At 41.7% G+C, this 27,067-nt stretch overlaps 1 protein-coding gene across 2 annotated transcripts; it reads left to right on the top strand.

The window, feature by feature from the left end:
• Nucleotides 1–2,932: 2,932 nt before the first annotated feature.
• SYNM (synemin) lies at nucleotides 2,933–25,562 on the top strand. Of its 2 annotated transcripts, none has more exons than XM_068958607.1 (4): nucleotides 2,933–3,793; nucleotides 8,973–9,097; nucleotides 16,861–16,934; nucleotides 18,020–25,562. In XM_068958607.1, exons 1-4 carry the CDS (start codon nucleotides 3,008–3,010, stop codon nucleotides 21,847–21,849), a joined length of 4,815 nt encoding a protein of 1,604 aa, XP_068814708.1. In that variant the 5' UTR covers nucleotides 2,933–3,007; the 3' UTR covers nucleotides 21,850–25,562. The 2 variants fall into 2 exon arrangements, with proteins under 2 accessions (XP_068814708.1, XP_068814709.1); XM_068958608.1 differs by lacking the exon at nucleotides 2,933–3,793 and adding an exon at nucleotides 7,730–7,827.
• The last annotated feature ends 1,505 nt before the right edge of the window (nucleotides 25,563–27,067 follow it).

Here is a 27,067-nt window from a genome sequence, read left to right as displayed (position 1 = left end):
CCCATTCTGGATTTGGTAGGCCCGCCACTGGCTTTTGCTGCAGGCCCCAGGCCCTCTCACCCGCACCAGCATCTCTTTAGAGATTCAGTCTCTAAAATCTCAGAAAAGAATGCCCGAAACACCAGGAGAAATGCACCAGCTTGCCTGATTTTAGTGCAATTCTCTACGTTGAAGAAAAACAAGATGCTATTTTGTAATACTTTTGCCCTTCGTGACTGAATAGGTTCTAGTACATATCTGTTATTTATTAAAATGGTAAATAACTGATGTTTGCTTTGTTATCATTATTATAAAAGCAGGGGAGCCATAAAAGCCAGCAAGTGAAGATGGAGAACATTGCACTTTACACCCCGTCCCCACCCAGATATGTGGGGGGGGGGGATATTCCTGCATTGATCTAGTTGCAGGAATTATCTGTAACTATACATGTACTTTGAAACTCACACATTAAAAGAAACTCCAACATCTTGCACCATTTTAATAAACTATACATTTTCTCGGTGTCGATCCATCTCAGGAGCATCGGAATCACATCATCTCCCCAGCGACAGCTTTATCTTTCAAGCTTCACAGCCGAGATAGCATGCAGAACAATCTGTGCCGAAACAAGATTAAGAGTTACCAGGGCGACACTTTATAATTTGTAGGATCCTGACAATGAACCTCCCAAGAGCACATGACCTTCGCTGGAGCTGAAGAGACATGATTTGCCTCTGCTGTCACCGAGGTGGCAAGTGCAATTGTGAATCCCCCCTGCCCTCTCCCTCCCTGAATCTTTGCCGCTATTGCTTGCGATTTACGGCTGCCTTCCCAGGGCAGGATGCGGTTCCCGGCGCCACGGTTTTCCTGTGGAAAGAGAGAGGCTCCAGGCTGTGGCTGGTCTCGTGCTGAAGGTCTGCTGCTTCACCTTCTCTTCTGCCACTTGTTTCATTGCAGGTATCCAGATACCTGCATTGGCGTGGGGACGCTCCCTGGGCTCCCGAGTGCTTGAACCCAGTTCAAGACTTGAAGCTCTGTGTCAGAAGTGGATAGCTCAGATTTTGCACCTTTCAGTCGTTCCCTGTCCCAGACCACAGACTGCTTGTCCAATTGCTAACGGTCCTGCAGCTCCGGGCCCAGGAGCAAGCCACAGTCCGTTTAGCAGATGTCAGTGTACAAAACAACCTTGAAGGAAAAGGGTATTCACCAGGCTGGGAAAACTGTCCAACTTCTGGAGAGAGTTTTATGGTGTGTTTTCAAGAGAGATAAAAAGAGAGGTTTAGCAGCTACTTACTGTGTTTTCTACAATGCAGTCATAAAAATGTATGAATACAATTGCAGTAAAGAATTAGTAAAAATGTCATTAAGGAAAGATAAGCAACTGCTGGCATGACATTTGGCAGGGTGTTTACAGTAAACCCCAGAAGGCTTGTTTAAACCAGTCAGCCTGCCCATGTCAATGCAGCGTTGCTCTGTTCAGTGTGTTGGTTGTCAGTCTGCTCTTTATTTTGGGGGTTTTAGGATAACAGTGGCATAAGAGGTAGGCAAAGTCTCGTAAACCACAGGAACATACCTCCTCCCAGATGCATAGTGGTTTCTCTCATGAAAGAACAGCAGGTGTTAAAGTGTCACTGGGGGACTTAATTCTGACCACAAGGCCAAGAAAAAGTAAGTGTCTTTAGTAAATCTCAGCCTCTCAGTGACCTCTGACAGAGCAAATCTGCCAAGGCTAAATTGGCTGACTTTTAGGCCAAAGCCAATGATTTATCTGTGGTGGTTGAGCTCAAATCCTGGAGGCTTTATTGAGATTAAAGGGAAACTTACTCAGCAGAGAGCAAAGAAGCAGCCAAAATTTGGCCTTTCTCACAGGAGGAAGACGTGCTGCCGAGGCGAAAGGCTTCAGGGAGGGTGGAAGAGAGCAGAGAACGGGGTGCAGCGTGAGGAGCTGGCCGGTGTGGGAGAGCCCTGTCCCGATCCCCGGCACTGGAGGGCTTGTCCCAAACGCCGGCCGCTTCCCAGGGTGGGCACGGCTTGGGAGCAGCCCTGGGGACTGAATGCCAAGGCAGTAGCTGGGCAAAGCCGCCTTCCTGCGCATACGCAGAGCAGCGGATCTTTGCAAACCTCCCAGTGCTGCAGCACTCAGGGAAATTTAGATGTTTGTGTGCACGCACGAGAGAGAGAGACAGAGACAGAGTGCCTGGTGAGACGAAAAAGGTTGAAATGAGTCACTCCTCATCTTTTTCTCTAATTTGGTAGATAATGCAGGGTGCGATGCCTTCACGCTGAGCAGCTCGCGCAGAGCCAAATCCAGGGCAGTCAATGAAAGGACTTCTCCGGGATCCAGCCCATATATGGCACAAAATAAGGCCGAGGGGAATCGGGCCCAGCGGAGGAGCTGGCGGCAGGCGCGTCTGCTGTGCCTGGGCGGTGGGACGCCCTGCTGCTGCGCAAAGAATTTTTGGGCTGCGACACAAGCTCAAAGTTGGGAGCGTTTCAGTGACTTCCTCAACTCAGAGGCGGCTTTTTTTCAGACGGCATTGGCCACTCTGTACTAACATAAGCCCGGCCAGCGTACAGTAACAGTAAGCAACGAACCGCAAACTGAATAAACATCCCCCGAGGAATAGCGTTATCGTGGCGCGCGGTGACGGAGAAGCAGGCTGAGTCTCAGCCCGCTCGTCCCCGCGCCTCCTCCCGGGGCGGGACGGGGAGGAAAAGCGAGAGGCTTTCTCGCTGCTGCCGAGGGCGGCTGAGCCGGCGCTGTGCGCGGCCCAAGCGCAGCTCTCTGCCCCGCGGCAGCTTCGGGCTCCGCCGGCCGCCGGCCCCGCAGGGGGCAGCGCGGCGCCGCCTCCGGCAGGGGGCGCCGCAGGGCAGCGGCGGCGGCGGCGGCGCGGGGGGCCGGGCCGGGCCGGGCCGGGCTGGGCGGGCGGCGGCGGCGCGGCCGCGCAGAGCCCCGCGGGCAGGCGGCAGCTGCGCAGCGCCCGCAGCCCCGGGCCGGTTGGCGGCCCCGATCTCCAAGCCGGGCAAGATGTGGCGGCGGTGGGAAGCGGGATGGGACGAGAAGAGGGAGCTGCAGGAGCTCAACTCCCGGCTGCGGCTCTTCGTGGCCCGCGTGCGGGAGCTGGAGGAGGAGAACCGCTTTCTGGCGCGGGAGCTGGCGGAGCTGCGGCAGCAGGAGCTGATCGGGCTGCGGGTGCCCGAGCAGGAGCTGGCCGTGCTGCGCCTGCAGCTGGACGAGCTGACCCGCACCAAGCTGGAAGCGGAGCTGGAGCGGGACGGGCTGCGGCGGGAGCTGGAGCAGCTGCAGGCGCTGGGCGCCGAGGTGCTGGGCGCCCGGCGCCGCCTGGAGCCCGAGCTGGCCGGGCAGCGGCAGCTGCTGGAGCGGCTGCGGGGCGAGTGCGCCGCCCTGGAGGAGCTGCTGCGGCGGCTGCGGGCCGAGCACGGGCACCTGGCCGAGCGGCAGCGGCGGGAGGCGCTGGAGGTGCGGGAGCTGAGGCTGGACCTGGCCGCCTTGCCGCCCCCCTTGGCCGGGCTGAGCCTGGAGGAGCTGGAGGAGACCTACGAGCTGCTGCTCAGCCAGAGCTGCCGGGAGACGCTGCTGCGCTACCAGGAGCAGATCCAGGCGCTGCAGGAGCAGGAGGCGCAGCGGAGCCAGGAGAGCCTGGAGCTGCTGCGGGCCGAGAGCCGGCAGTGCCGCCAGCACCTGGAGGACCTGCAGCGCCAGGGCCGGGAGCTGTGCGGGCTGCGGGAGCGGCTGGAGCGGGAGCTGCTGGCCCTGCAGGACCGCCACGGCGCCGAGCTGGAGCAGTACCAGGTGCGTGAGGACCTCTCTTCCCGGTGCTGCCTTCCCGGGTGGCCCGGAGCGCGGCGCTGGCTCGGCGGGGGTCCGCGGGGAGCCGGCGACGCGCGGCGACACGGCCGCGGGGTGAAGCCGGGGGCTGAGCCGAGTTTTCTGCCCGCTTTGTGCGCGCTGCCTCCGCCTGCCCGGAGCGTAGAGAAGAGCGGGTGGGCCCCGGTGGGGGCGAGGAAGCTCCTGGCCTGGCCGAAGCAGGAGGCTCATTACTGTGCTACGGATTGCGGGCTGAGTGGGAATTTTTGGCAGTTCGGCTTTTAACAGCGTAGGTGACCGGTATCTCTTTGAGGTGGATGTTAAAACGTTTGGTGTTTTTAAACGGAGGGATAGGGCAGCGTCTGTAGCTGGGACCTTGCTGTCAGCGTCGCGTTTGGTCCCGTGCGTAGTCACCCCGTGCGCGCACAGATGCGCTGGGACAGCGGAACATCCGCTCATCAGGTTGGGAGCGGAGAGCGCGTATTAGATCATCCCGGGCACCGCTCCGCTTCCTGAGCGCAACGTTTCCTTTGTTCGTTGTTAGACCTTTTATTAACAGCCTGCTAGAGCTCCTGCTTGCGCCGAACCGTCGTGTTAATAACCACATTGTGTGCAACAGGCGCGGTAGATTAGGGAGATGCTGGCCGTCGGGAAAGGACTGGGACCTGTCGCTGTGCGTCTGCTTTCTGTGAAATCGTAGGTTGTTTGCAAGCTGCGGAGTTTGCACATTGCTCTCCACTGAGGCAGGCAGGGTATGTAAGAAGTAATCAGAAGGACTTTTAACTTTTAAATCCACATGTTTTGATTTTTGATAGGCCAATTTCTTCTTCTTCTGAACATATATGTAAACATATCCAAAGCTTCGGAAGAAGATGTTACATACAAATCCTTCACTAATTAAATCTATCCATCGGTCAAAACCAGATGACAATGTAAGGAGAAAAACTTTCCTTTTCCTGTTTTTTTTTAAGGAGTGTAAATTTATGTAAATGTACATATGCCTACTACTATTTAAAGTTCCTTTGTTCTCCAAAATGTGTCCTCCTGTCTATATTTAATGTTAGGGATCTTAGTTTGAAAAAACAATTTATAATGCTTTAATATCCAACTTGAACACATGTGAACAGTCTCAGCTTTCAATATATATCTAGAAAACATTTAAGTTCTGCTGTAAATTAAATCATAAGATTTATTACTTCCGAATGGTTCCATATTTAAACTGTTTAGTTTACAATGAAAAAGATCTTTCCTAGTGGCCAGTCTATTTTACATGAGAAATAAATGATTTTCATTCACGTGCAGAAAGAAAAATTACAGAACGTGTAGAAGCAAGTCTTTTAGGTTTTGTTCTTGTGATGAATTTCTCTTTCCTCATTGTTTCTTTTATTAGTAAAAATATGTTTAGCATAGACGCTTTAAAAAGCATCTCTTGGGTGCTTATTTATTTTAAAGTGTCACATAGAAATGATATGTATGTACAGATTTAAGTCAAGTGATTACTGTGTGAGTGTCCATTGCAGCTGCAATAACAATTAGATTTATTCATATTTTCCATATATCATCTAGTCGCCTTATATGTCCATCTTTGTCTCCTGCACCCTCCCTATGCTCACTAAAGCTTTGGGCAATGTTAAATAGAAATATCTGTTTGCAACTGTAATAAAGCTGAACCAAGCAAGCTCTAAATCTTGTACTGTAGGGAAATTTTTCACTGGTCCTGCGTGCTGAGGGATAAACTCAGTAGATCTGTTGTCTGTTACCTCTGTTACTCTAGCTGTGTGGCGTGACAATACTTGTGCAAAAACTCAGTGATTCGAGTGGCAGCTTCCATATGGAGTGACAGCAGCAGAAAGCCCTCTATTTTTTGGTTGTAAAAAAAGGCCATGGCTCATCCCGCTTCCTCAAAAGCAAGCAGAAATTTTTCACTAATCCAGTGGGTTTAGGATTGGTTCCCATATCTGGGCAATGGGGCTGTGAGCTCCAAAGAACAAGAAAGCATCTCGCCTAATTAACATTTAATACCAGTATGTCGCATGCAGTTTTTGGTACCAGTTTCCAGCCAGCTAAGCACAGAGTGTCAGCAAAGTGCTGCAGCCTGGCATCCTCCCTTTATTCCCTGAGCAAGTACAGCTTGGACAGCCATGAATGTTCTTCCCCCCCCCCCCCCCCATTGCCCTTCTAAAATTTCCTGCTGCTGGCCAGTAAGGAACATCTGAAGGAGAGAAAAATCACTTCTATTCAGTTCTAGTGGAACTTCACTGGGATTTTTTTTTGGGGGGGGGGGAGGGGGGAGGATTGATGTGGGTGAGAAACAAATCCTTCCAAGCTAATCCCTTTGAGGAGACTCCTGTGCGAAGAAAACATGGCTGCAACAATACAGGTTACCTCTTACAAGAGGGAAGTTTGTCAACTTCTAATCTCCTGAACTTTGCCAAAGTGGTTTATGTACCCTTTCAGCGTGCTTGGAAATGGGACTTAGAACCTGTTGTCCTCTGCGTTACGTTTAAACGTCAGTAACTGGAGGGCTGGATGGGTGGGTGGCTGTCTGCCATCCAGTCTATACAACGTCTGCCCTGGTGGAATTAATTCCTTTGGAAATATTACACAGCTGGCTGAGTTCTGTATCCCCTTATGGTAATCATTAGGATACTGTATTTAACTCAGGCTTTTGGATCCCATGTGCTTTCCAAATCCAGTGGATGACATCTAGGTACCTTTTCAAAGTCTGATTCTGCAGTCAGACTTTAGGCCTTAGAGGACGAGGGACTACAGGTCGTATGTCTTAAGACAGGGATGAATATCTCAAGTCTTTAGAGCGCTACCATCTTGTTTAGTCCAGTGTACAGATTCATTGGGTAGATTTTTCTGTGACTGTGACAAGACCTGTACGTTGTGAAGCTCAAGATTCTTAATGTATGCACGCATATATACACTTTCGTCTCAGTTTAAGAAATTTGTATGTTTAATGGGAAGACAAACACCTGAATCACTTCATGTTTTGCATCAGAGTTCCTAACACCTTTTGGAATGCTTTAGGGGTTGGTCACACAGAAATCCTGTCTTTCTTCCTCTTTTGCCCCTTTTGCAGAGTCTCCTGGTCTTGGCAACACTCTGTCCATTTTTGTTAGGTAGCCTACTCCTTTTAAAAGCAAGGCCTGGCACTTTTCTTCCTCACTTCTCATCTTGGGATTTTCCATTGGGAAAATTGGGATTGTGTCAGTTCTTGAATAGGACCGTTGCCTCAGAGTTGTTAAAGGTCCGTGGTTCAGCTTATCATGCTGCATGACCATACAAGATGTTACCTCCACCGTAGTCTGGATAAGGCTGTGGGATAGTTGATTGTGCTGTTGCAGACGTGCAGATATGATTTGTCTTTTGCTATAAAGTGGGAGTCTTCATGAACGCTCGAATAGCAGCTTAATCATATAGCAACAGCTGCAAGTGCAAATGAAGGAACAGATGAACACGTGTATTATACAGAGGGATATACACACCTGTAAATACAAATACAAGCAGCTTCCTTCATAGTGCTCTCTTTTTACTCTCATTTACAAAAAAACTATTAAATATCACATTGGTATTAACCAGTCTGGGAGTCCCCTGCAGTATCTTAGTTTTTATGCTGTTGCCCATACTGTGATACTTGAACTCCTGCTGCCTAAGAATGATGTATTTTGAATTTTTGAAAACTAGACTGCCAGTGCCTTGATTTTTTCCAGGTTGTATCGCAGAGCATCTGTTAAGACGCGACACAAAATATGTTGTAATGAATTCCTTCAGTGTTGTACGTGTGTGAGGTTTTGCTCTGTAAATGACAGTTTTGTGGCCTTGCAGGGGGGGGGATGTGAACAAAGTAGAAAAAGGCCTTCGCTGAGATTTCACTTCTGCCTTCTTAGCCTCCAGCGGAAGGCCTAATCTCTAGCATTTTGGTTAGTATCAGTATGCCAGCTGGGGAGGATTGATCTGGGTTAGCAGATCCCATCTGCAGCGAGGAAACCATTAAGGACAGCACTCGGGAGGTAACTCTGATACTTTCAGCTCTGAGTCTGTGCTGAACAAACTCCTGTTGGCTAGCTGGGGAGGGCTTATTTTCTGGAGCTGCGAATTTGCCCTTCGTGTGGGAGGTAACACCGGGGATCAAAGCGCTTTCATTCTGCGATGTTCTTTTTGGGAGTAGGAGAGTCAGTTGTCTTGGTCTAAATCAGATCTTAATGTTCTGTTGCGTGACCTTGCTTTTGCTGTTGTGTACAGTTATTCAGTGCTCAAACTTCCATCTAGTATTTCAGTGTACTTTCACATTCAGATGACTTTGAACTCTGATATTTTTCTGATCCTCGGTCCCTTGCTACATTTCCACAACTTGTTAAGGAAAAGATGGGCAGGCCTTGCCCTTCATCTCATCAGTGCTGCTCCTGAGTCATTTATAGGAGCCATACAAAGTACCTAATATTCCACCTCCCCAGCACTCCCCTCCATTAAAGGTATAAAGTTATATGCAGTTAACTTTTTTCAAGATGAAAATGAGCAATCACTGCTGTATCTTCTGAGCAGCGGTTAGGTCAAAGCTGGGTGTGGACAACAAAGCAGGCATCCAAATATTGTAGAAAACTAGGCTGCAAGGGACCTGTGGAAGTTCATCATTCACAATCTAGGCACAATGAATGGCCCTAGATGCTAGAATCCAAAACTCATTTGGACCCATGTGTCTACAGAACTAATTGAAAGTGCTAACGAAGAGAAGTAGGCCATGTTCTTGTGGCAAAGTAACTGCCAGAATTCATGAGCATCTCAAGTATGATTGTACATCTGAACCTTTAAAATGACAGAATGAGTCATATTTAAGTTGCATTTATAAAGGAACATATTTTTCATGCCGTGCATATTGATAACTCTTGTATAGGGCATTGAACGATGCTTGCTTAAATATTTAGCTAGCTTAGTAAGGCATAAGATGGAATCTCAGCATGAAAATCTGCTTCAGCAGCAATGTATTACAGGTTGTATATGGGGAGGTCCTTGAGTAGTTTTGTGCTGTTTACTGAAGTGACAGAATATGTTGATTTATTGCTCTTTTAGATTTTATTAATTAAAACTTTTAAGTTGTTAGGCATTCAAGTGTGACTTTTTTGTTTCTTCAAAACTAAAAAGCAGTATTTCTCTTTAGCGGATAATCGATGCCCTAGAAGAAGAAAAGCAGTTCCTGACCATGTCGATCACAGATTACCTAAAGGACTATCAAGAACTACTGCAAGTGAAAGCAGGCCTCATCCTTGAAATTGAAACTTACAGGTAAGAATTTCAATCTCACTGAGCTGTCTAATGATAGGGAAAATTTTAATCACTTTTTACAGACATGGGAACCCCATTCATCCTTTTTCCAGTATTTCTAAATGTAGACACCTACTCTTAGGGTCTCAGATCAAGATTCTGTCTTGTTTGTCCGAACAGAGTGAATGGACTCCTAATACCAGTTCTTAGCTTGCTGTTGGCTTGTTCTGTGACTTTAGGTCACCAAGGCATCCTGTGCTCGACTGTGCTGTCTGTGAAAGGAAGATGCACTCCTTCAAAAGACTGTTAATACAGGACAGTTCTCAGATCTCTGGGGAGACTGTAAGAATTGTAAAATACCCGTATTCTAACATGTTAGAGAAGCTGATATTATCCATAAAATCCTGTTAACTTTGCACAAATATATTGGTACTTAAGAAACCTTTTTAGTCCTGGTCAACTTGATATCAAGTTGATGTAACTTGTTGGTATGTTATTTGAATACAAGCTGAGGAGCCAATACCTCTAAACTGTAGTCAGTAAAACATGAGGCAGCGTAGCTGCCATCTGTCAACTTACAGGCCACGTTTCATTTTTTGAATGTGTTGCCTAGTGTGCACTTATGGCATTGATGTAAGCAGTGAGTTCCCCACTCTTGTTTTGTTCCAGTTGTAGAATAATGGGAAGATAACAGAAAAATCTATTTGATAAATCCTAGCTTTCTCCATCCTTGGTTTGTTATGAAAACATGTTTGGGTTTGGGATGTCAACATACAACATCTTTGCTAATAAATCCTCGGTACTGTATATCTCTCTAGCCACTTGCTACTTGTGCAGTTGAAAAGCCGGAGTAATTCTGCTGTCTGGAGAATCATGATGTATCAGTTGGCACGTGGCATAAAAGTGACTCAGAAGAGGAAAAACTGGAAAAAAAGATTATGGATTAGAGATGTAGAAAAAATATAACCTTTACAATAAAAGTAGTATCCAACTAGAGCAATATTTTCAATAAATGTCATGGAGATATTGATCTTCAAATACAGAGGGGTGCAATTCTTACTGAGCAAAGCAATAATCTGCAAAAGTTTAATGTCAGCCTACTTTCATGTCCTTTGTAAGGACTGTGTCTCAGATATTCATTATCTTGTTTACATAGTGTGCATTATTCATATTCAACCTGTGTAAACACACAGTGTGGCTACAAATTATGTATGATATGTCCTTCTGCGCCCTGTAAATGTTATGTAATGGTGCTATGACCCAATAAGCACCTAAGTCTGGATAAAGATGGCACCATCTGAATTATGGGTGAAGTACACAGATGAAAGTGATACACTGAAATATATGAAATTTAATTGTAGCTGTACTATTGAAAATGTGAGGAACCTGAAAGAGTAACTTCTGAGCAGATTGGTAATAGACTAATGAACAAAGCATGTCTATAGCCCATCGAAGAACAAAGAGGGTCCATGCAAGATGCCCAGAGTTGTATGTTATGATGTGCGGACCAGGAAGTTAAAAATAGGGCATTTAAAGATACATATCATGACCTAAATACAGAACTTCCAGTGGTCAGCGCTCATATATTTATATATATATGCTTTGTGTAAACAAAATTACTATTGGGAGCAATACATAAGAAACTCCATGACGTACCAAGGAAGGTCCTAGAGCTTGGATTTTTCAGATTCAAGTCGCAGTGAAGTTAGACACCACTGTGTGATATTTGGTTACTTTGTATAAAGAGTTCTACTCTGTATAAAGAAACTTGCTAAGCTGAGTTGTGCAGCTGGCAAGGAGTAAGTGATTCTGGCTTCTGGAAGGGCTGAAATAAGAAACAGTATCTGGGACAAGTCATCCACAGTCAGTTGATGAGCAGCAGTACCTGGAGGTGCAGTGGGATCCCTGTGATCCTTGGAAAGCCAAGGGGTATCACTAGCGGAAGAAACAGACCCTGGAAAAGGCAGCCAACGATGGTCCTTATGTGTGTGTTAATTCTGTTACCTTTGCTGACACATATGATACTTCTAAATTTAATCCTAGCTTCAATGTTGACTTTTTATGTTGTCATTTGACCTTTCCTCTCAATTTATTCATCTATAAAATGGAATTAAGCACTTTCACAATAACAGAAATTTCATAATTGCTTTGACGATTAGTTTTCAACCAGACCTAGGAATGACGATGCCCAGTTGTTCTGATACATTCTTAGCTAATAAATGAACCATCAGTGTTTCCACTCTGTCAAAACTTGTTTGCCCGTTCGATCCTGGAACTTCTCCAGAGGTCGTATCACTCATTATCTGTAGCATTAACAGGGCTGAGGATCCTTAGACCAACCAATAATGAGAGGGGAACAAATCAGCATCACCTGCAGCATGTGTTTATTGTCTGATTAAGATACTTCCTTAACTTGTTTAGAGAATGCAACTTGTCAGGATCACCACTTGCCTTGGCAAGGCAGACCTCAGTGGACAAATGAGCGTCTACCCACTGAAAAAGGTCTAGAGATGAAAACAGAGAAATGGACTTTCCTATATTTCAGAAAACAGGCTCTGTAATGCTTGCAGAGAAAGTTCTTGCCAAGAAAGTTTTATACATTTTTCCTCTTCCCTTCTCATTCTCTCCTCAATTAAGAATATAATGCCTTCCCTACTGGGTGACCTTTATCAACACTGCTATGGGAAGGGAACAGTATGGATCTAGTTAATTAGCTGTTTAGTAAGAAAGTTCTGGATTGCTGATGTTCTCTTCTGAATCCAGTTTTCTCTGCGAGGCCTTTTTATCTGTGATAACCAGGGTATGTGAAGCCAGCTTCAGTTCATCTTCAGGAAGGATACTGGCATGTATCCTTGCTTATGCATACAGGAAGCCAAAGGTGCCTATACACACTCAAATTCAGCATTCTGAACTTTCCGTTGAGAAGTTTCCATGAGGGAACTGGCACCTCCTCTCCTCCTGGCATTGTAGGCTAAGGGTGTGGTGTCTGGCCAACTTCTTTCCACGGAGCTTCCTTTGTACTCCCGCCCTGTATTTTCCCTTTGTTTTACAACTCCTACAGGTCCTGTTTTAAAACCAGTTTCTTCCACTGGTAAATGTTGCTCCTGAACTGGCAAGAAGGATCACTGTTGCAAAAAACACCCTTCCCCAAGGACCATGCCTACTTCCTCTCTGATTCTGCCCTGCCCACCCTTCCTGCTTTGAGAGCTGAGACTCACTCGGGAAGTGAAATGTGTGTCTGACGTGGCTTTATGAAGTTATACCTCATAGAAGCCTTCATTCCAATCCTTTTCCTCCAATCCTGAATTAAATATTTATCAAGTGCCTCACAGTTTTGTTCTGTGTTGCTAAAAACCTGCAAAACTCAAACTATGTCTAGTTTTATTTCCAAAAATGGTGAACTATCCACCATTAAGACTCAAAAGTAGAGGGAAAATCTGCCTAGGATCAGCATTACCATCAAGCCCTTTTCCCCAGCTGCCAGAAGTTCCTTATCTTCAAATATCAGAGGCTGCCAAGAGCCTCTGTTGTAGGAAAAATATTTTTCTGCCCTCATTAACCTGTGTTGTTGTTCAAAAGTAAAAGGTTTTGTCTTGAAATCCTAGTGTCCTGCAAGTGCTCTGCTCTAGGTTACCACCCTGTATTTTGAAGCAGCTACTTCCTAGAGCCTCCAAAGCATGTTTTTGGTCTTGGTCATTTTCAGGACCTCTTGCTATACCTGTCGAACATACTTTCTAATCCTTCTTAGTTTGGTTTCCTCCACCAGTGCTTACCCTAAACCTTTCCACCTGTCTTCCTCTCAGGAGACCATCACCAGCATTTACACCTCCTCAGCTACTTACGGTAGTTTCTCCAGTCAGTTTTACTTCTTCCTGTTTATGCTTGTACCATCCAATACGTCATCATTCCCATCTTTCTTTTCTTTCATGGAGAACATTCAGCATCTTTTATGTCCAGGGCACTTAATGTGCAGTCGATTACCTGCTTTCCTTCACACATTTCTTGTCCTCCCATGGCACGATGGAAAAAAGATGTATTGGAGTAGCCTTTTCCCCTAAAAGTGCTTCCTCCATTCCACTTCCTGGAGAGGTTATTTTATAGTTCTTTCCCACATACTCAAGATAGAGAGGCTGAATTGTTATGGCCTGTTGGCTAACTGCCCCTATCCGAGGTTTTAGGTTTCTGTCACTGAGAAGGAACAAGTTACTGCTCTATATGAATGACCATGATAATGTTTGCACTGCATCCTTTTGGTTTGGGTAACTTCTCTCTCCCCATCCCAACCAGTTTATCTCATCCACCTGCTCTTGGGGACCGTCGAGTTCTAGTTACTTCTATTATCATGCAGCACACAGCGAGGTTCCAGGTTGACTAGCCTATAGCTGCTAACCTTAGATAAATGACTCTAATAATGAGAACTGTAGTGTAATGAGATGAATTAATGGTGCAGTTGGAATTTTTTTCTGACGTTTAAACTAAGCCTTAGCACAGCATGGGTATATGTCATTTGGGATCTGATTTCTGGGAAGTATCTGACACGGTTTCTTGATAAGAGAGTGCTGCTTGAAGGAATGTTTTTTGATATTATTCTGAATACTTAGAGTTCATACAGCTGAGACTGATATCCTGTTCTGCAGGTTATTTAAATGCATAGTAAAAGCAGTCCTTACCATGAAGAGCTTATGGTTTAAATAATTAAGATTAGGAAAGGACACAGAGGAACAGAGAAGTAGCATGACTTGCCTAAAGCAAAGCTTTAAGCTATTGTCAAACCTGGAACAGAGGCTGAGTTTGCTCAGTACATTACACTACAGTTTCCTATGCTAACTGATTAAGTCAAAGTCAGTTTAGCATTTTCTTATTTACACTATAAGGTTGGGGAAATACATTATGAACAGGGTGCACTAATCCACCGATTCACTGTCCAGTTTTATAGAGGCTTCATGAAGTTTTGCCTTTTGTTTTCAAGTACAAAATATGTTCAGTAGTAATATTTCAGATCCAGCTTTTCTCTCTGCTATTGCCCTTTGCCATATACAGTTACCTCTTGGAACTTATTTTTAGTGACTTCATACGTTGCTCCAGCAACTGAACAACTGTTGTTTTAACAGCAGCCAAAAATCCTTAGTCAAGCTACCCACATTCCTAGTTTCCTTCATCACGGTTAACACTTCCGATGCCAGCTCCTTGATATGTTTCTCTAACATCAGCATCAGCCTCGTTAGCACCTGTCTATCAGAGCAGTTTGCCTGGCACTCACATCATCAGATAAGATGTTTGGACTTGGGAACGTTCTTTAGATATGCTGAAGTGATCTCATTCCAGCCAAGCTTCTCTTAACTTGGACAAAGTCAAGTAGCTTTTACTTTGATTTTACCTAATAAAGCTTATCCTAAGATTGAATTTGATTAATAAAACAGAGGTAAAGGTATTCATTTGAGCCTGTACCAAGGGGAAAGCGAGCTGTAAACATGTTAGGTAATTCTAACCTGGCTTTTCTTCTGATTCTAGGCAAATCTGTGGTTGCAAAGGAAACCTTACAAATGCTATTTGCTGATGCAGTATTGTCCTACTGAATCTAGATGTAGTCAGAAACCAAAAGAAGTATAAAATGTCCCAAGTCATGTAAAATGTGAAATCTACAGGTGACATTTCAAATGTCTGTGGTGTTGTTCATTCTGACAGAAATGCCCAGGAAATGTGTTTATCCCACAATCTTAAATTGCTTTCAACTCCCCACTAGGGAGTCAGAAGCCTCAGCTATCATAATCCTCCAGCCTCACTCTTGACAACTTTTATGTTGCAGCTGTATGTTATCAGTGCAAAACATCTGGCATTTCCAAAACTGGAAATGATGAAACAGTTATCTCGCTAGTAGAACTCAGTATAAAAACACCAAGCTTTCTATACTGATTATAGCATTCAGTTGCATATTTAAAGAACCTGCTATAGAATTTCTAGTCTGTTGCACCAGAAATGCTGCAGAGTTTAGTGCTTTTGGGGGGGAGAACATAGCTCACACCCCTAGAAAAAGGGACAATTCTTTTTTTTCCCCCGCTTGAAGCTGGACATATTTCATGTTGGATAAAACAAGTATATGGACAGCAGGAGAGACGAATGCACACAGAGAATTTAACAGGAATTCTGAGGTCCAGGCTTATTGGATCACTGTATCTAGAAATTGTAGGAGTGAATAAGATGTCACTCTGGTATCTACATTTTGTATTTGGTGTATGGAAGTCAACAATTTTATTCTGCAGAGCAATGTGGTGACTCTAGAGAATGTACTAAAAGCCCTTTTGTTTCCTTCCCCAGGGGGACAAAAGCATGTTGTGTGCCTATCTGGATATTCTTAACATAGAGCAATTACTGTTGAAAATGTTTTATCCCTTAGCCATGCTAATCTCTCTGGGAATTCTTCACCCCTGTAGGAAGCAGAAAATGTTGGGTAGTAAGTTATGCAGGAATTGAACCAGTCTGTGGCTGATGTCAGGTTGGTCTGGAGGCGAGCAGTTGTCTCAGTACGTACATGCAGTGTAGGGAACAAAGCTTAGTATAAAGGTATGATAGCTAGTTTTCTCGAGCAGTCCACTGGATATAACATCTCCAAGAACAGCTAATGCACGTCCCTAGCATAGAGGAAGCAACTTAACCCACTCCGTTCTGTGCATTAGCACCCTGAGAACAGATAGCAGACAAAACTGTGAAGCAGGTTATCAACAGTTGTTGCCCGTTGCTGAATCTTTTATTCAGGCTCTTTTGCTTGTGGTTCTAAAAATTTCCTTAAAGTGAAGGTAAACAAAATTAGTGTCCTGTCCATTTCTGAAAAACTGCTGCTGAGCTAGCATGATGCCTAGGTCATTTGCCCCAAGCAAGTCTTGGCCAGGATAATCCCGTGGCAGTGGTGGCTTCCTGGAGCTATGGAAGCTATTGCAGAGGTCCTGCAAGGAAAAATGAATGGAAGGCTGAAGAACAGAGGGGAAAAACAGAGATGTCCATTAAAAAAGCAAGCAGTTGCTGTCACAAAGAATTTTCCTCATTCTTTGTTGTAAAATATGTTGTGTTAATTTCAGCTACAGCGAGAACTGAGAATAGTTACTCTAGCCTATTAAAAGCTTTTTCCTTCAGCATTAGCCAGTGTGTTTGACAGCAGAAGTAATACTTTCCTTCCGTATTCATTTGAAAATATAGATATGATAGAACTGAGAATCCTGCGTGTAACAATTCCCTGATATACCACACTGCAACAACACTTTTTACTATATTAGCAGCAGAAAAGCCACTGAGTATTCGTTTGTTAACATTTAATCATTTTTACCATTTCTTTATAAATATCTTCTGCATGTGTTTCTCTGAGAAAACTTTCCTAAATATTTGTTAAGCTTTTTTTTGCTTTGTTTTCTCCTGACTCTGTCACAAGATCATGGTTCTGGAACATTTTGCTAGTTTATATTATTCAGTAGAGCAAATCAGTGGGCCTTGTCAATGTCAGGAAGCAGCACATTGACTAATTGGGAAGATTTGTTCTAAAACTGTACTGTTTCTGCGGCTATAACCCACTGTAAGTTTATTAGACTCTTCTCAAGACCTGGACTTGGAAAACTAAGAGTCTGAAAGATGCTGAAGATTTCACGCTCCCACTAATAAAAATAAGGGGTACTAGAAGCACTCAGGATCAGCTCCAACTGCATGACGATTGTTTCAGTTTGTAAGACTTATAAATTTTGGATATTATGACTATTCTTCCCTTGAATTTCATTGAATGCCTTTTATGTGTTTTGCAGAGCTTTGTTAGAAGGGGAGAGCAACCAGTGGATTATTACATGGACAGATCAGCATTTAGGGAAGATGCCTCAAGGTAAAAAATGAACGTTAAAAAGGGAATGTTAAATGAAATGAAATATAACTGGAAACTATTGTGCTATAGTATTTCTGAAGCATACCTTTTTTTTTTTTTTAATACCAGTGTACTGCAAAGTGAATATTGAGTTGTCTCTGAGTTTTAGTATTTTTAAATGAAGGTAGTACTATACTATATGACAGAAGTTTAGAAAACCATGACCCAATTGGAGAAGGTAAGTAGGGAGTGATGTTTCATGTCTCTTCTAGTGCAAGAACTTGGGGATAATCAGAATTCTTAGGAGAGTTTCAAGCTATATAGCAAGAGGTATTTAATAGAACATGTAGTTAAAACCATGACATTCATTGCCACAAGATGTTGTGAGTGTTAAAAAATCATATGGGTTTAAAGAGAAAATTTAACAGAGTAATGAAAGAAAATTCAAAGACTTATTCAACATTAAGATACCATTTCTATGTTAGATTTGAGTTGTGCAATGCTAATTGGTCTTAGAGACAGGGAATGATTCCTGTTCCATTTGATTAATTTGTATAGATATAGCCTAAGAGGTTCTTTGTTGCTCTCTTTCTTGTATCTTCATAGCTTGTGGCTATGAAGAGCTGTATTTGTATTTTCAATTTCCAGCATATGGTGCTAGGTATTTTTCATATCCAAGGTGCTGTTAATTCTCAGTGGCCTGAGAAACTTCAGGCCACTTTGACTAAAGAAGCAGAAAATCAACCAAGCCTAGGATATTTAGCATATATTATTTAATAATAAGTTGTAAATGTAAATAAACATTAATAGAAATGTGAAAGGTGTAATTCTTAAGTAAATACCATAATAGCTAGTAGCTCACAATGGGTTAAAATTAGCGAGTAATTGCCACTTAGTAAAAAGCTTCGCTTTTTTTGGTAATATAATTTATGCATAGGCATAATTATCATGTAAAACCTACAGAAATGCCTATCCAAAGCTGCACTGAAGATGAAGAGACATTGTTTCTTTCAAAATCTCAGTCTAAAATAATATTTCTTTACTTTATATTATTTTTGGATACAAGCCATTATTTTAATTTTTGCTCATCTATGTTCTTTTTGCAGATTTTATAAACACTTCATATAACTACACTGATATTTATTCTACTTATCAAGAAAGGAATAAAAAGAAAGCCTCTCCAGCTATCATGAGCACTGATACAAGACGCAGAATACCAATGACGAATATTAGCAGCTCTGCACGCTATTCAGGTCAATCAACACAGGCTGGATCACAGACAACAGCTAGTGGAAAATCTTTTGGAAGAGATGTGCTTGGTTCAATATATCATCCTTCCACAACTGTTAAAAAGGATGAAAGGGTTGTGACAGACCACAGAGAATTGAGAACATTTACTCCAGCCTACAGTAGCTGGAAAAACGCTGAAAAGCAGCAACAAACATTTCCAGAAATGAAGAAAACTGAAGTTACAACTTCATCCACAGTATCTTTTTCAAAAGAATCAGCACACATTGAAAAATCAAACAAGGACCACAAATTTGACGCGAAGCCAGGCACTGCTGAAAATATAAGGACAAAACCGAGCTTCACCAAATCATCAAAATATGAAGAAGCCAGAACTGAAACTCAGACCTCACTAAAAGAAAAAGGAGGTGAGAGCAAACCAACTGAAGAAAAAAAGATTCTGTTGAAAGAAAAAGATAAACTAGAAAAACAAACAAAGGAGGAGAAAGATAGTGTATTGGAGAAAAAGAAAACAGATGAGAAACCTTTTATGGAAAACAGAAGTGTTAATTTTGGAAAGAAGACTGAGGTTAAAACAGGGATAGAGCAGAAAAAATTCGTCCTTGAGGAAGTGATTAGCCAGAAGGTAACAGGGGGTGATATTCCTAATGCAAGAACTTTGAAAAGTGAGTCAACCAGAAAAGATACAAACATGTCCTTAGAATCAAGAAACGGAGAAGTCACTGAGATGCCCATCAGTTCTGAAACGTCTGCTCCTGACAAAGTATCTCAGAATAAAAGCAAAGACATAAGGCTGCAAGGTTTTCAAGCTTCCATAGAAAGTGAAACAGATGAGCATGTAACTAAGCCTGTTGAAATTCACAAAGTGACTGTTTCAGAAGCAGAATCCGGTCTGGAAAATGAAGAGAGAATTAGCGACGGAAGTCATAAAATGGGGTCTCTGTCAACTGAAAACATAGCAGAAAATATTGTTGCTGATATTCTTAAAAGTTTTGCGCAGCCTCCTAGTTCACAGATATCATCAGACACGAAAGTGACTTATTTCAGTAGGAAAGAACAGCCAGATGATGGGAAAATAAAGACTGAAATCACAGTACAGTCTCAAGTTCAAGAAAACGTAAACATTTCCAGTGAAGTTGATCTCGGAGGTTTATCAAGTCAGGATGTTAAAAAGGTTGTTCTGGAGAGTGTTGAGGGAACTCCTTCCAAAGAGGAGATAGAAGATATAGTACATCATGGCCTGAAAGGAAGTGAGAGTGGAAAGAATGTGTCTGTAAACGTTGAGATTGTAGAGGAGCCACTAGATTATGCCACTGATGAAAGGACTGATTTTTCAACACCTTTTGAAGTAGAGGAAGTGGAAGATACATTCCCCGAAACAGAGAGGCATTATGGTGATGAGGAGGAGCAAGTCATAACATCTACGTATGAAGATCTTAAAAAGAAGAAACAACGCCATGAGAGTTACACTCATGTGGAAGAAGTAACTGAGGAAGACGACTCACCTATTGAACAGAAATATTTTGTGTCTATTCCTGATGATCATCCTGTTACTCATGAAAAAGGCGATGACTCACTATATGGGCAAATTCATATAGAAGAAGAATCAACTATTAAGTATTCTTGGCAAGATGAATTTTTGCAAGGCACACAAGGTAAGAGAGATGAAGGTGCAAGCTCTCCAGATGTAACATACCAAGTGGTAGAAGAGGAAGCAAGTGCTCATATTTTAAAAGAAGAACATCCAAAAGCCGAAACATCCCATGTTGAATCCATTGTTATTGAAAAAGAAATTAAAATACCCCATGAATTTCAGACTTCAATAAAGGGGCTTTTATCAAAGGAAACTAAGGACCCTAAACATCAACTAAAAGAAGCTTTGGAGCAGTTGGAGGGCAGTCTCCCAGAAAGTGTGAAAGAGGAGCTGTCTGTGTTAACAAAAGAAAATCAAGCTGACTCCAGTAGCTTAGAATTTGATATCAAAAAAGTTGATCACACAGAGGACGGTGGCTTGGTAACCATTGTTGCTGAAGTCAATCTGTCACAGACCCTTAATACTGATGAATTCGATGCAGCTCAGCTTGGTGAAGTGATTGCAAGTGAGAAGAAGATACCATTCCATTCCCCGAAAAAAGAGAGCTCAGAGAGAGCTGTTGATGGTAAAAGCAATATAGAAATAGATGTTTCTTCAGGCACTGATAAACACACTCCTCTGGCTAATCAAGAAGTCTACAACTCATCCACAATGAGGAGGAGCGGTGGCACAGGGTATCATACCACTGAACAAGTTATTTATGGTGGTTCGGTTTCGGAAACTGCAGATTTTGGAGAAGTCTCTCACTCACCAGAATCAACAGATAAGAGCAAATCCATAAGGCAAATTAAGATTGGTTCAGCAGAAGTACAGAAAATTGAGCAGATTGTATATGAAAGGCCTGGTTCTGAAACTCTGGAGCCTGGGGATATGGAAGATCTTGTTCATAGAGAAGGATCATCAGAGATCAGCAGGTCTGTTAGGCATTTTAAACTGGGTCCTAAAGAAATCCAAACCACAGAAGAAATAATTTATAGAGGCCCTGTTACTACCACTGTAGAGGAAATTGAATCTGGAAGTCTTTCTCAGCAGAAGTTTTCAACAGACTTTAAGACGTCCACAAGACATGTCACAGTAGGATCAAGGCAAGTAACTGAAGAAGTCAGTTTTGAAGGGCCTGTTTCAGACTCTCTGGAGCTCAGTAGCTCAGGGAATCTCTCTCAGACAGAAGGGTCTGTGGATGTCAGCAGATCAATACGGCACTTCAGATTAGGTCCAAAAGAGATTCATACAGAACAAGTTATCTTGGAAGGACCAATCTCTAGTAAAGTGGAGGTCAGTGATACTGGAGACTTTTCACAGACGGAAAGTTCAGTAAGACATATTCAGCTAGGTCCCAAAGAGTTTATGACAACTGAACAGATCATCTACCAGGGGCCTGTTTCAGAGCGCATAGAAATCAGTGAATCGGGAGACCAGATTCTTTCAGAAGGTTCAATAAAGCACATTAGACTAGGTCAAAGAGGATTTAAAACCACTGAACAAATCATATATCAGGGCTCCCTTTCTGAAACTCCAGAGCTCATTAACCAAGGAGAACGTCTTTCCGAGAATGAAGAAAGCTCAGATATTAATAGATCCTTGAGGCACATTAAAGTGAGTCCCGTAGAAACTCATGCTGAGCAAATAATCTTTAGAGAGCCTATTTCTGAAACACTGGAAGATATTTCACAAACAGAAGATTCATCTGAGAGCAGTAGATCGGTAAAGCACATTAAACTAGGATCCAAGGAAACATCATTTACTTTTCAAATGGATGTTTCCAATATGGGTGGAGTATCTACAGTGGGAGGTGGAGAACAAGCAACAGTCCTCATATCCAGTAACCAAGACCCTTCTGTTAGTCAGTCACAGGTTATAGCTGAAAGTGACCAGATTGTAGAAAATGAAAATAACAGAGGAGGTTATGTTCACTCCAGTTTTTCCCATGATCATGGTGAAAAGGTCGTGGAGAAATCATTTTTTGATAAAACTGTACAATTGCAAAGAATGGTAGACCAACGGTCAGTTATTTCAGATGAAAAGAAAATTGCCCTTCTCTATTTGGACCATGAGGAGGAAGAAGATGATGATAATGATGGACAGTGGTTCTGAAAGGACTTTTTGATGAAAACTACATAGTAACTTGTTTATACAGATTTCTGACTATCTTAAAAGAAAAAAAACAAAACAGGTAGGGAGACACTCAAACTATTTAGGTACTAATAGCGGACTGAAGTATTGAATCTAAACATCTACCTATTCAGCACGTTTTTCATTTCATTAAAAATTTATTTTAGGGAGAAATCATGCTATCAATATGCTTTTCCTCAGAGACCTGTTTCCAATAACTTCAGATTTTTCTACCCATAGAGACAGGAATTTTCTACTGGGGAATTTAAAGATTGTATTTTTGTTTGTTTTATAGCAGGTTAATCAACAAGTATGTGTTTGAATAGGATTTTTTCATTTTTTTTAAATACTGTATTTTATTTAGATACTAAAATACTCAGCAGTTCTGTTTAAATCTCAAGCTAACTGCAAACATAACAGAATATAAGACTAATGAGAGTGGTAGGTAGCTGATTTTCAGTTCCATTTCCACGTGCTTATGTGCAATACCTAATGAAAACATTTTAAGAAAAGATACAGTTATCACAGATATTAAAAACTAAACCACACAGCAAGAATTGACAAAAATGATGCTATTTATATAGTTAAAAGGAAGTGTAAGAAGAAAAGAGGTAACACTGAAGCAAGCATTCCTCACAATATTCATTCTATGTTTAGAGAGTAGTACATTTAAAATATTTAAAAAGAAAGCAAATTAAAAAAATAGGCTAGATATTAATTTCACTAAAGTAGGCAGAAGAACTCTTTACAGCTTCAGTGGCCATACACATTAATAAGATCAACTCATTATTTTGGGATATAGTGTTACTTTGATATTAGGTATTGCTAATAAGGTTAAGTGTGCAGTGTCAAACATTACATAATACATACCTCCTTAACACAGAGGTATTAGCTAATGTGTTTTATTCTGAAGAGATCTTGTAAAATTGCATGGATTGGTTCTATGTTCATTGTGTGTCAAATACTTTCCAGATCATCCTTTCTTTGTGTGCAAACGACAAGATGCCCTTTCCAATTACTAGGCCTGCAAAGCCAACCTGAAATTTGAATGTTCCTTTTTTTTTTGTTTTGTTTTCTTTTTCCCCCTGGTTGTAATGTTTTTCTCAGGCCAAAGTTTATGTCTACTTATATCATTTGAAAAGCCCCTAATTCCCTTTGTACTGCGCAGGGGGCTAAATGAAGGCCATCATTCAGCTTTACAATTATAAGTCAGTGACCTCAAAGTCCAGATCGGAAGCCAGCTCCAATAACTGTACTAAACTGTGCAGTGCTAGCAAAAGCAAAAATAGCAGCCAAAATATTTTCGTCACTGGGGTAAGAAGATATGATTCTGGACACATACAGGAAATAAGATACACAAATGAGAAGCTGCTATTTTTGCATACGCACACTCACTCACTCGCACTTTTCTGCAGAGCAGGACCACACCTGTGCCCCGTTGGCTATGTTGTGCCATCTGGTAGTCTTTCACTCTGAATTTCTTGCCTGTGGTTACGTAAACACAGTTCTGTGTGTGCTAACCTAAATTAGAATCAGTTGAATCATTTTAGTCTGGCATGGCTATTCACTTTTCAGTTTCCTTAATATTAACAGAAGCTCGATTTTTCAAAACTGACTGCTACTTTATAATACAAGTGTAAATGCAAAGCTAAGGAGAAAAAGTACGCTGGCTGACATACCATTCTGTTTCAGGTATGGGGCAGATTAATTGATTGTTGTGTGCCTTAGTTACCAAGCTTGAAACTGTACAAAGTATATTAAAGCTGTTATCAGTGTTGCACAGATTAATTAATGAGGCTTGTCTGCATTGCAAAATGTTCTGTATATTTTCCTGACTTTGTATAAGTACAGCAGTGTGAGTACCAGCATAGATCAGGATCAGATATTTTTCAGTCATGTAATATGAAATTCTTCTTTGAACTAGGAAGGGTAATGAACAGCTGGAAAATGAACAGGAAACTGAGTTGTGTTGAAGCACCAAAGGCATGTATACTAAGCTGATTTATACCATTCAGCATAATGGATAATAATATTTTTAAAAATTATTCACATGTACTTGTGAAAGATCTTCTGCTTCCATTTATAAATAGAGTGTTATTAATTGTCATACCTCTAATATCATCCTGTACTATTTGTTTCCTTAGTTTCCCTCTGCTTTTTAAAAATGATAACAAATCTCTGCTTATTTAAGTAATAAATAAGCCAGATTTTTCCAGCTAGAGGCCTAACTGTAAGCACTCAAACTCTGTCCTTGAAGTATTAAATATCTGCCTAAAGACAAGAATCAGATCTGTAATGAGCACCAGAGTTAGAAAAATATCAGTTAATTTTCTGAAAGTTTGGCTCTAAGTTGAAACTTAAGCAGTCTTCTGTAAAATAGATATAAGAATATCTGCGGAAAATATATTTTGTAACCAACAAAAAGGCTGCTTACAAGGTCGAGCCTATTTATTGACACCTTGTGGATCTTTGGCAGACATTCTCCCTAGGAACAACTATGCTGACACTCTATTATGTTTATCTTCATCTGCTCAGAGGATTATAATGTCAGATGATGGAATAAACCAGTAAGGAGCAAGTGAATCATAACATGAAGATGTCCTTAGTATTGCAGGAGAAAAAATACCGGTATTGTTTCCACTGAGGCAACAACAGCTCTTTAAAAATTCCTATAGACATCACTGTCGGATGTAGCAGCTTATACTAAGACTTATTTCTGTGTTATTGATTGATTGCCTGGAGGGAAAATTTATTCTGTGTGCTTATTTTAGTTCCATTTAAGACCAGGATTTTAATCAGCTGCTGGAAAGTTAGTTAATTGCAAGGAACTGGAAATGTGCATTAACATAACATTAGAAGATGCAAACAGTTCCCTTGCATGAATACTTTTGCGCTTTTGCACAATTACTTTCAGGCCGCTTTGAAAACACAGAAATGTTATGAAAAAAGGGTACAAGTTTTAAAAACATTCTTGTAAGCAACCCATTTTCCATTTAGCTCTCATTAATCTGAGATATTTTAACATAACGATAGCTTTGGTAACACTACCTCCAGGCAACAAAATGTGGTGAGGTGGACAATTACGTTCTGCAGTCCCAATGGTTGCATACGCAGAACTGGGGCCATAGGTACATGCACTACTAGTAAAAGCAAATATAACCTACTGTCTAATGTACTAACTCACCCTATATAATCACTTTGTGTGCAAGTATTATAGCCTGAGGCTGAAAGGATTGGTGATATAACCTTGGTCAGCATGCACTTCTGAAGCTTACTCATATAAGTTGTGCCTTTCATTAAATACAAGTAATGAACTTTGCTGAGTTTGGATTAAACAAAATGCTTTTCAAATATAATTACTAATTTTGGGGGTAAAATATATATATTTATATGCTGAGATAGATCAGAAGTGGGGCACTTTTCTAAACGTGTAAACCACTGGTCTAGAAAAAATATATAATATAGAGCATAAAGAAAGATGTATGAGAGACCTAGAACTATTGACTGATGTTTGTGAATAGCAGGTGTTTAAAAGACAGTAAGGATGTTGAAACAGGGTTTGCTGATGTTAGCTATGTGAGACTTTGCAGGCAGCTTGTGTTTTGGTCATTTGCAATGAAACTGCATTTCTGTGGTGGTAGAAGCTTTGTGATTTTACACTTTTTCACTCTTGAGTATTAAACAATCAAAATCAATGCAGATGTTTCTCTTTCTTCCTGACTGATATTTTAAAGCCTGTGTTGTCAAAGAAAAAGGAATTCAGGTTTAAAAATAACTTGCTCTGAGGCCACTCAGATTGGTGAGTTCATTTCAGTTCAAAGAATGAACACAATGAGGTCTTCCTCTTTCACTTTGGTAATAGAAATGACGGTCAAACGTAGCATGTTCTTTATTGCTACTACATATAATATGGATGGACAAGCAGTGGTTCTTGAGTTCAACAGCAGGTTGCAGGAGAGGCAGGATGTGTTACAGCAAAGAAGGTGGACCTCCTGGAGATGACAGCATCATCATTTTCCTTGGGATCCTGGGATTTGAGTGAGGCAAGTCATCCTTTAGCTTCTACCCTCTTGACTGCCCTTTTACCCTTTGATATGCATAAAAACCTTTTAAACCTTAACGGAAAAGTTTTTGTTTTGTTTTGTTAAGGTATCTCTCTCTGTGCTGTCAAGTTTATTTTTCTCTTTAATCACAGACTTCATTTTTAATGAAGTAAAATATCAGACCTTTAACCGAGTATAGGCATTTTTGGAGAGTTTCCTGGTGATTTAAGAAATGGATCATAAGGAGTTTTGTGTGAAGAAATGAGATTTTTATATAGAGATCTGCCAGTTTTAATACACTGAGGAAAAATATATAGCTCTCCATTTGCTGCAAAAGGGGAAAAAAAGGTATCTGAAACTGTCAAATCACAGCATGTTCTGAAGAGGGTTAAATGGTCGGCAAATATTTTCCACTGAAACTGGCCTTTGTCAGAAAAGTGTTTTCTCCTTTCACCTACTAAATTGACAAGTATTACTGCTTAAAATATCAACTGTGAAGATCTAATTTCTCTGAAATTTGAGGCATGTCTCTGAGTAGTAAGGAGCAGGTCTCAGTGGGCTGGAGTTGAATATATTGTTTAAGATTTCTTTTCAGTTGCCTGTTTTTGACACACTTCTCAGTTGTGCTAACATTTCACAGATGCAGTGAAAATATGCTTGGTCTCAATGTTACATTCTTGAAAGGGACACTCAATGAAACAAAATCCAGATTTAAACAGTTTCAAAGCTGAAACTCCTTTTTCCTGATGTGTCCCTGCAACCAAATGTGAGCACAAAAAGTGACACACCCACCAAACAAGGGAAAGTTTTTTTGGCTGGGAAAAACTGTTTTTGAATGATGTTATCTCTAACTATCTGTGTTTATCACAAATCACTGCTATTGTTTTTATTTTTCATTTCCAAAAATCACTTCACGTCATGAAGTTGGTGTGGCTGCATTTTACAGCTGGAATCAGGCCTTCTTTGTTCAACTACATGCCCTTTTCAGGAGAGAGAGTTACGGCATTCTGAACCCTAATATTAGGCAGAATTTGCTACAAATTTTATAAATCTGATGGGAAAAGCAATCCATTCTCTTCCAACCAAAATGCCTCTTATGATAGTCTAAAATTACTACTTTCAGTCTATTTTTGCAATTCATTCTCCAGTAGAAAAAG

Source organism: Struthio camelus, chromosome 12 (genome assembly GCF_040807025.1).
Source record: "Struthio camelus isolate bStrCam1 chromosome 12, bStrCam1.hap1, whole genome shotgun sequence".
Taxonomy (NCBI): Eukaryota; Metazoa; Chordata; class Aves; order Struthioniformes; family Struthionidae; genus Struthio; species Struthio camelus.
Note: the sequence above shows the minus strand (reverse complement) of the source record. Positions and strands in the feature narration are given on the sequence as shown.

Coding starts and splice junctions, on each gene's coding strand:
- SYNM (XM_068958607.1), top strand. CDS start 3,008: ATGTGGCGGCGGTGGGAAGCGGGATGGGACGAGAAGAGGGAGCTGCAG. Junction 9,098..16,860: donor CTTGAAATTGAAACTTACAG/GTAAGAATTTCA, acceptor TGTGTTTTGCAG/AGCTTTGTTAGAAGGGGAGA. Junction 16,935..18,019: donor TTTAGGGAAGATGCCTCAAG/GTAAAAAATGAA, acceptor TTCTTTTTGCAG/ATTTTATAAACACTTCATAT.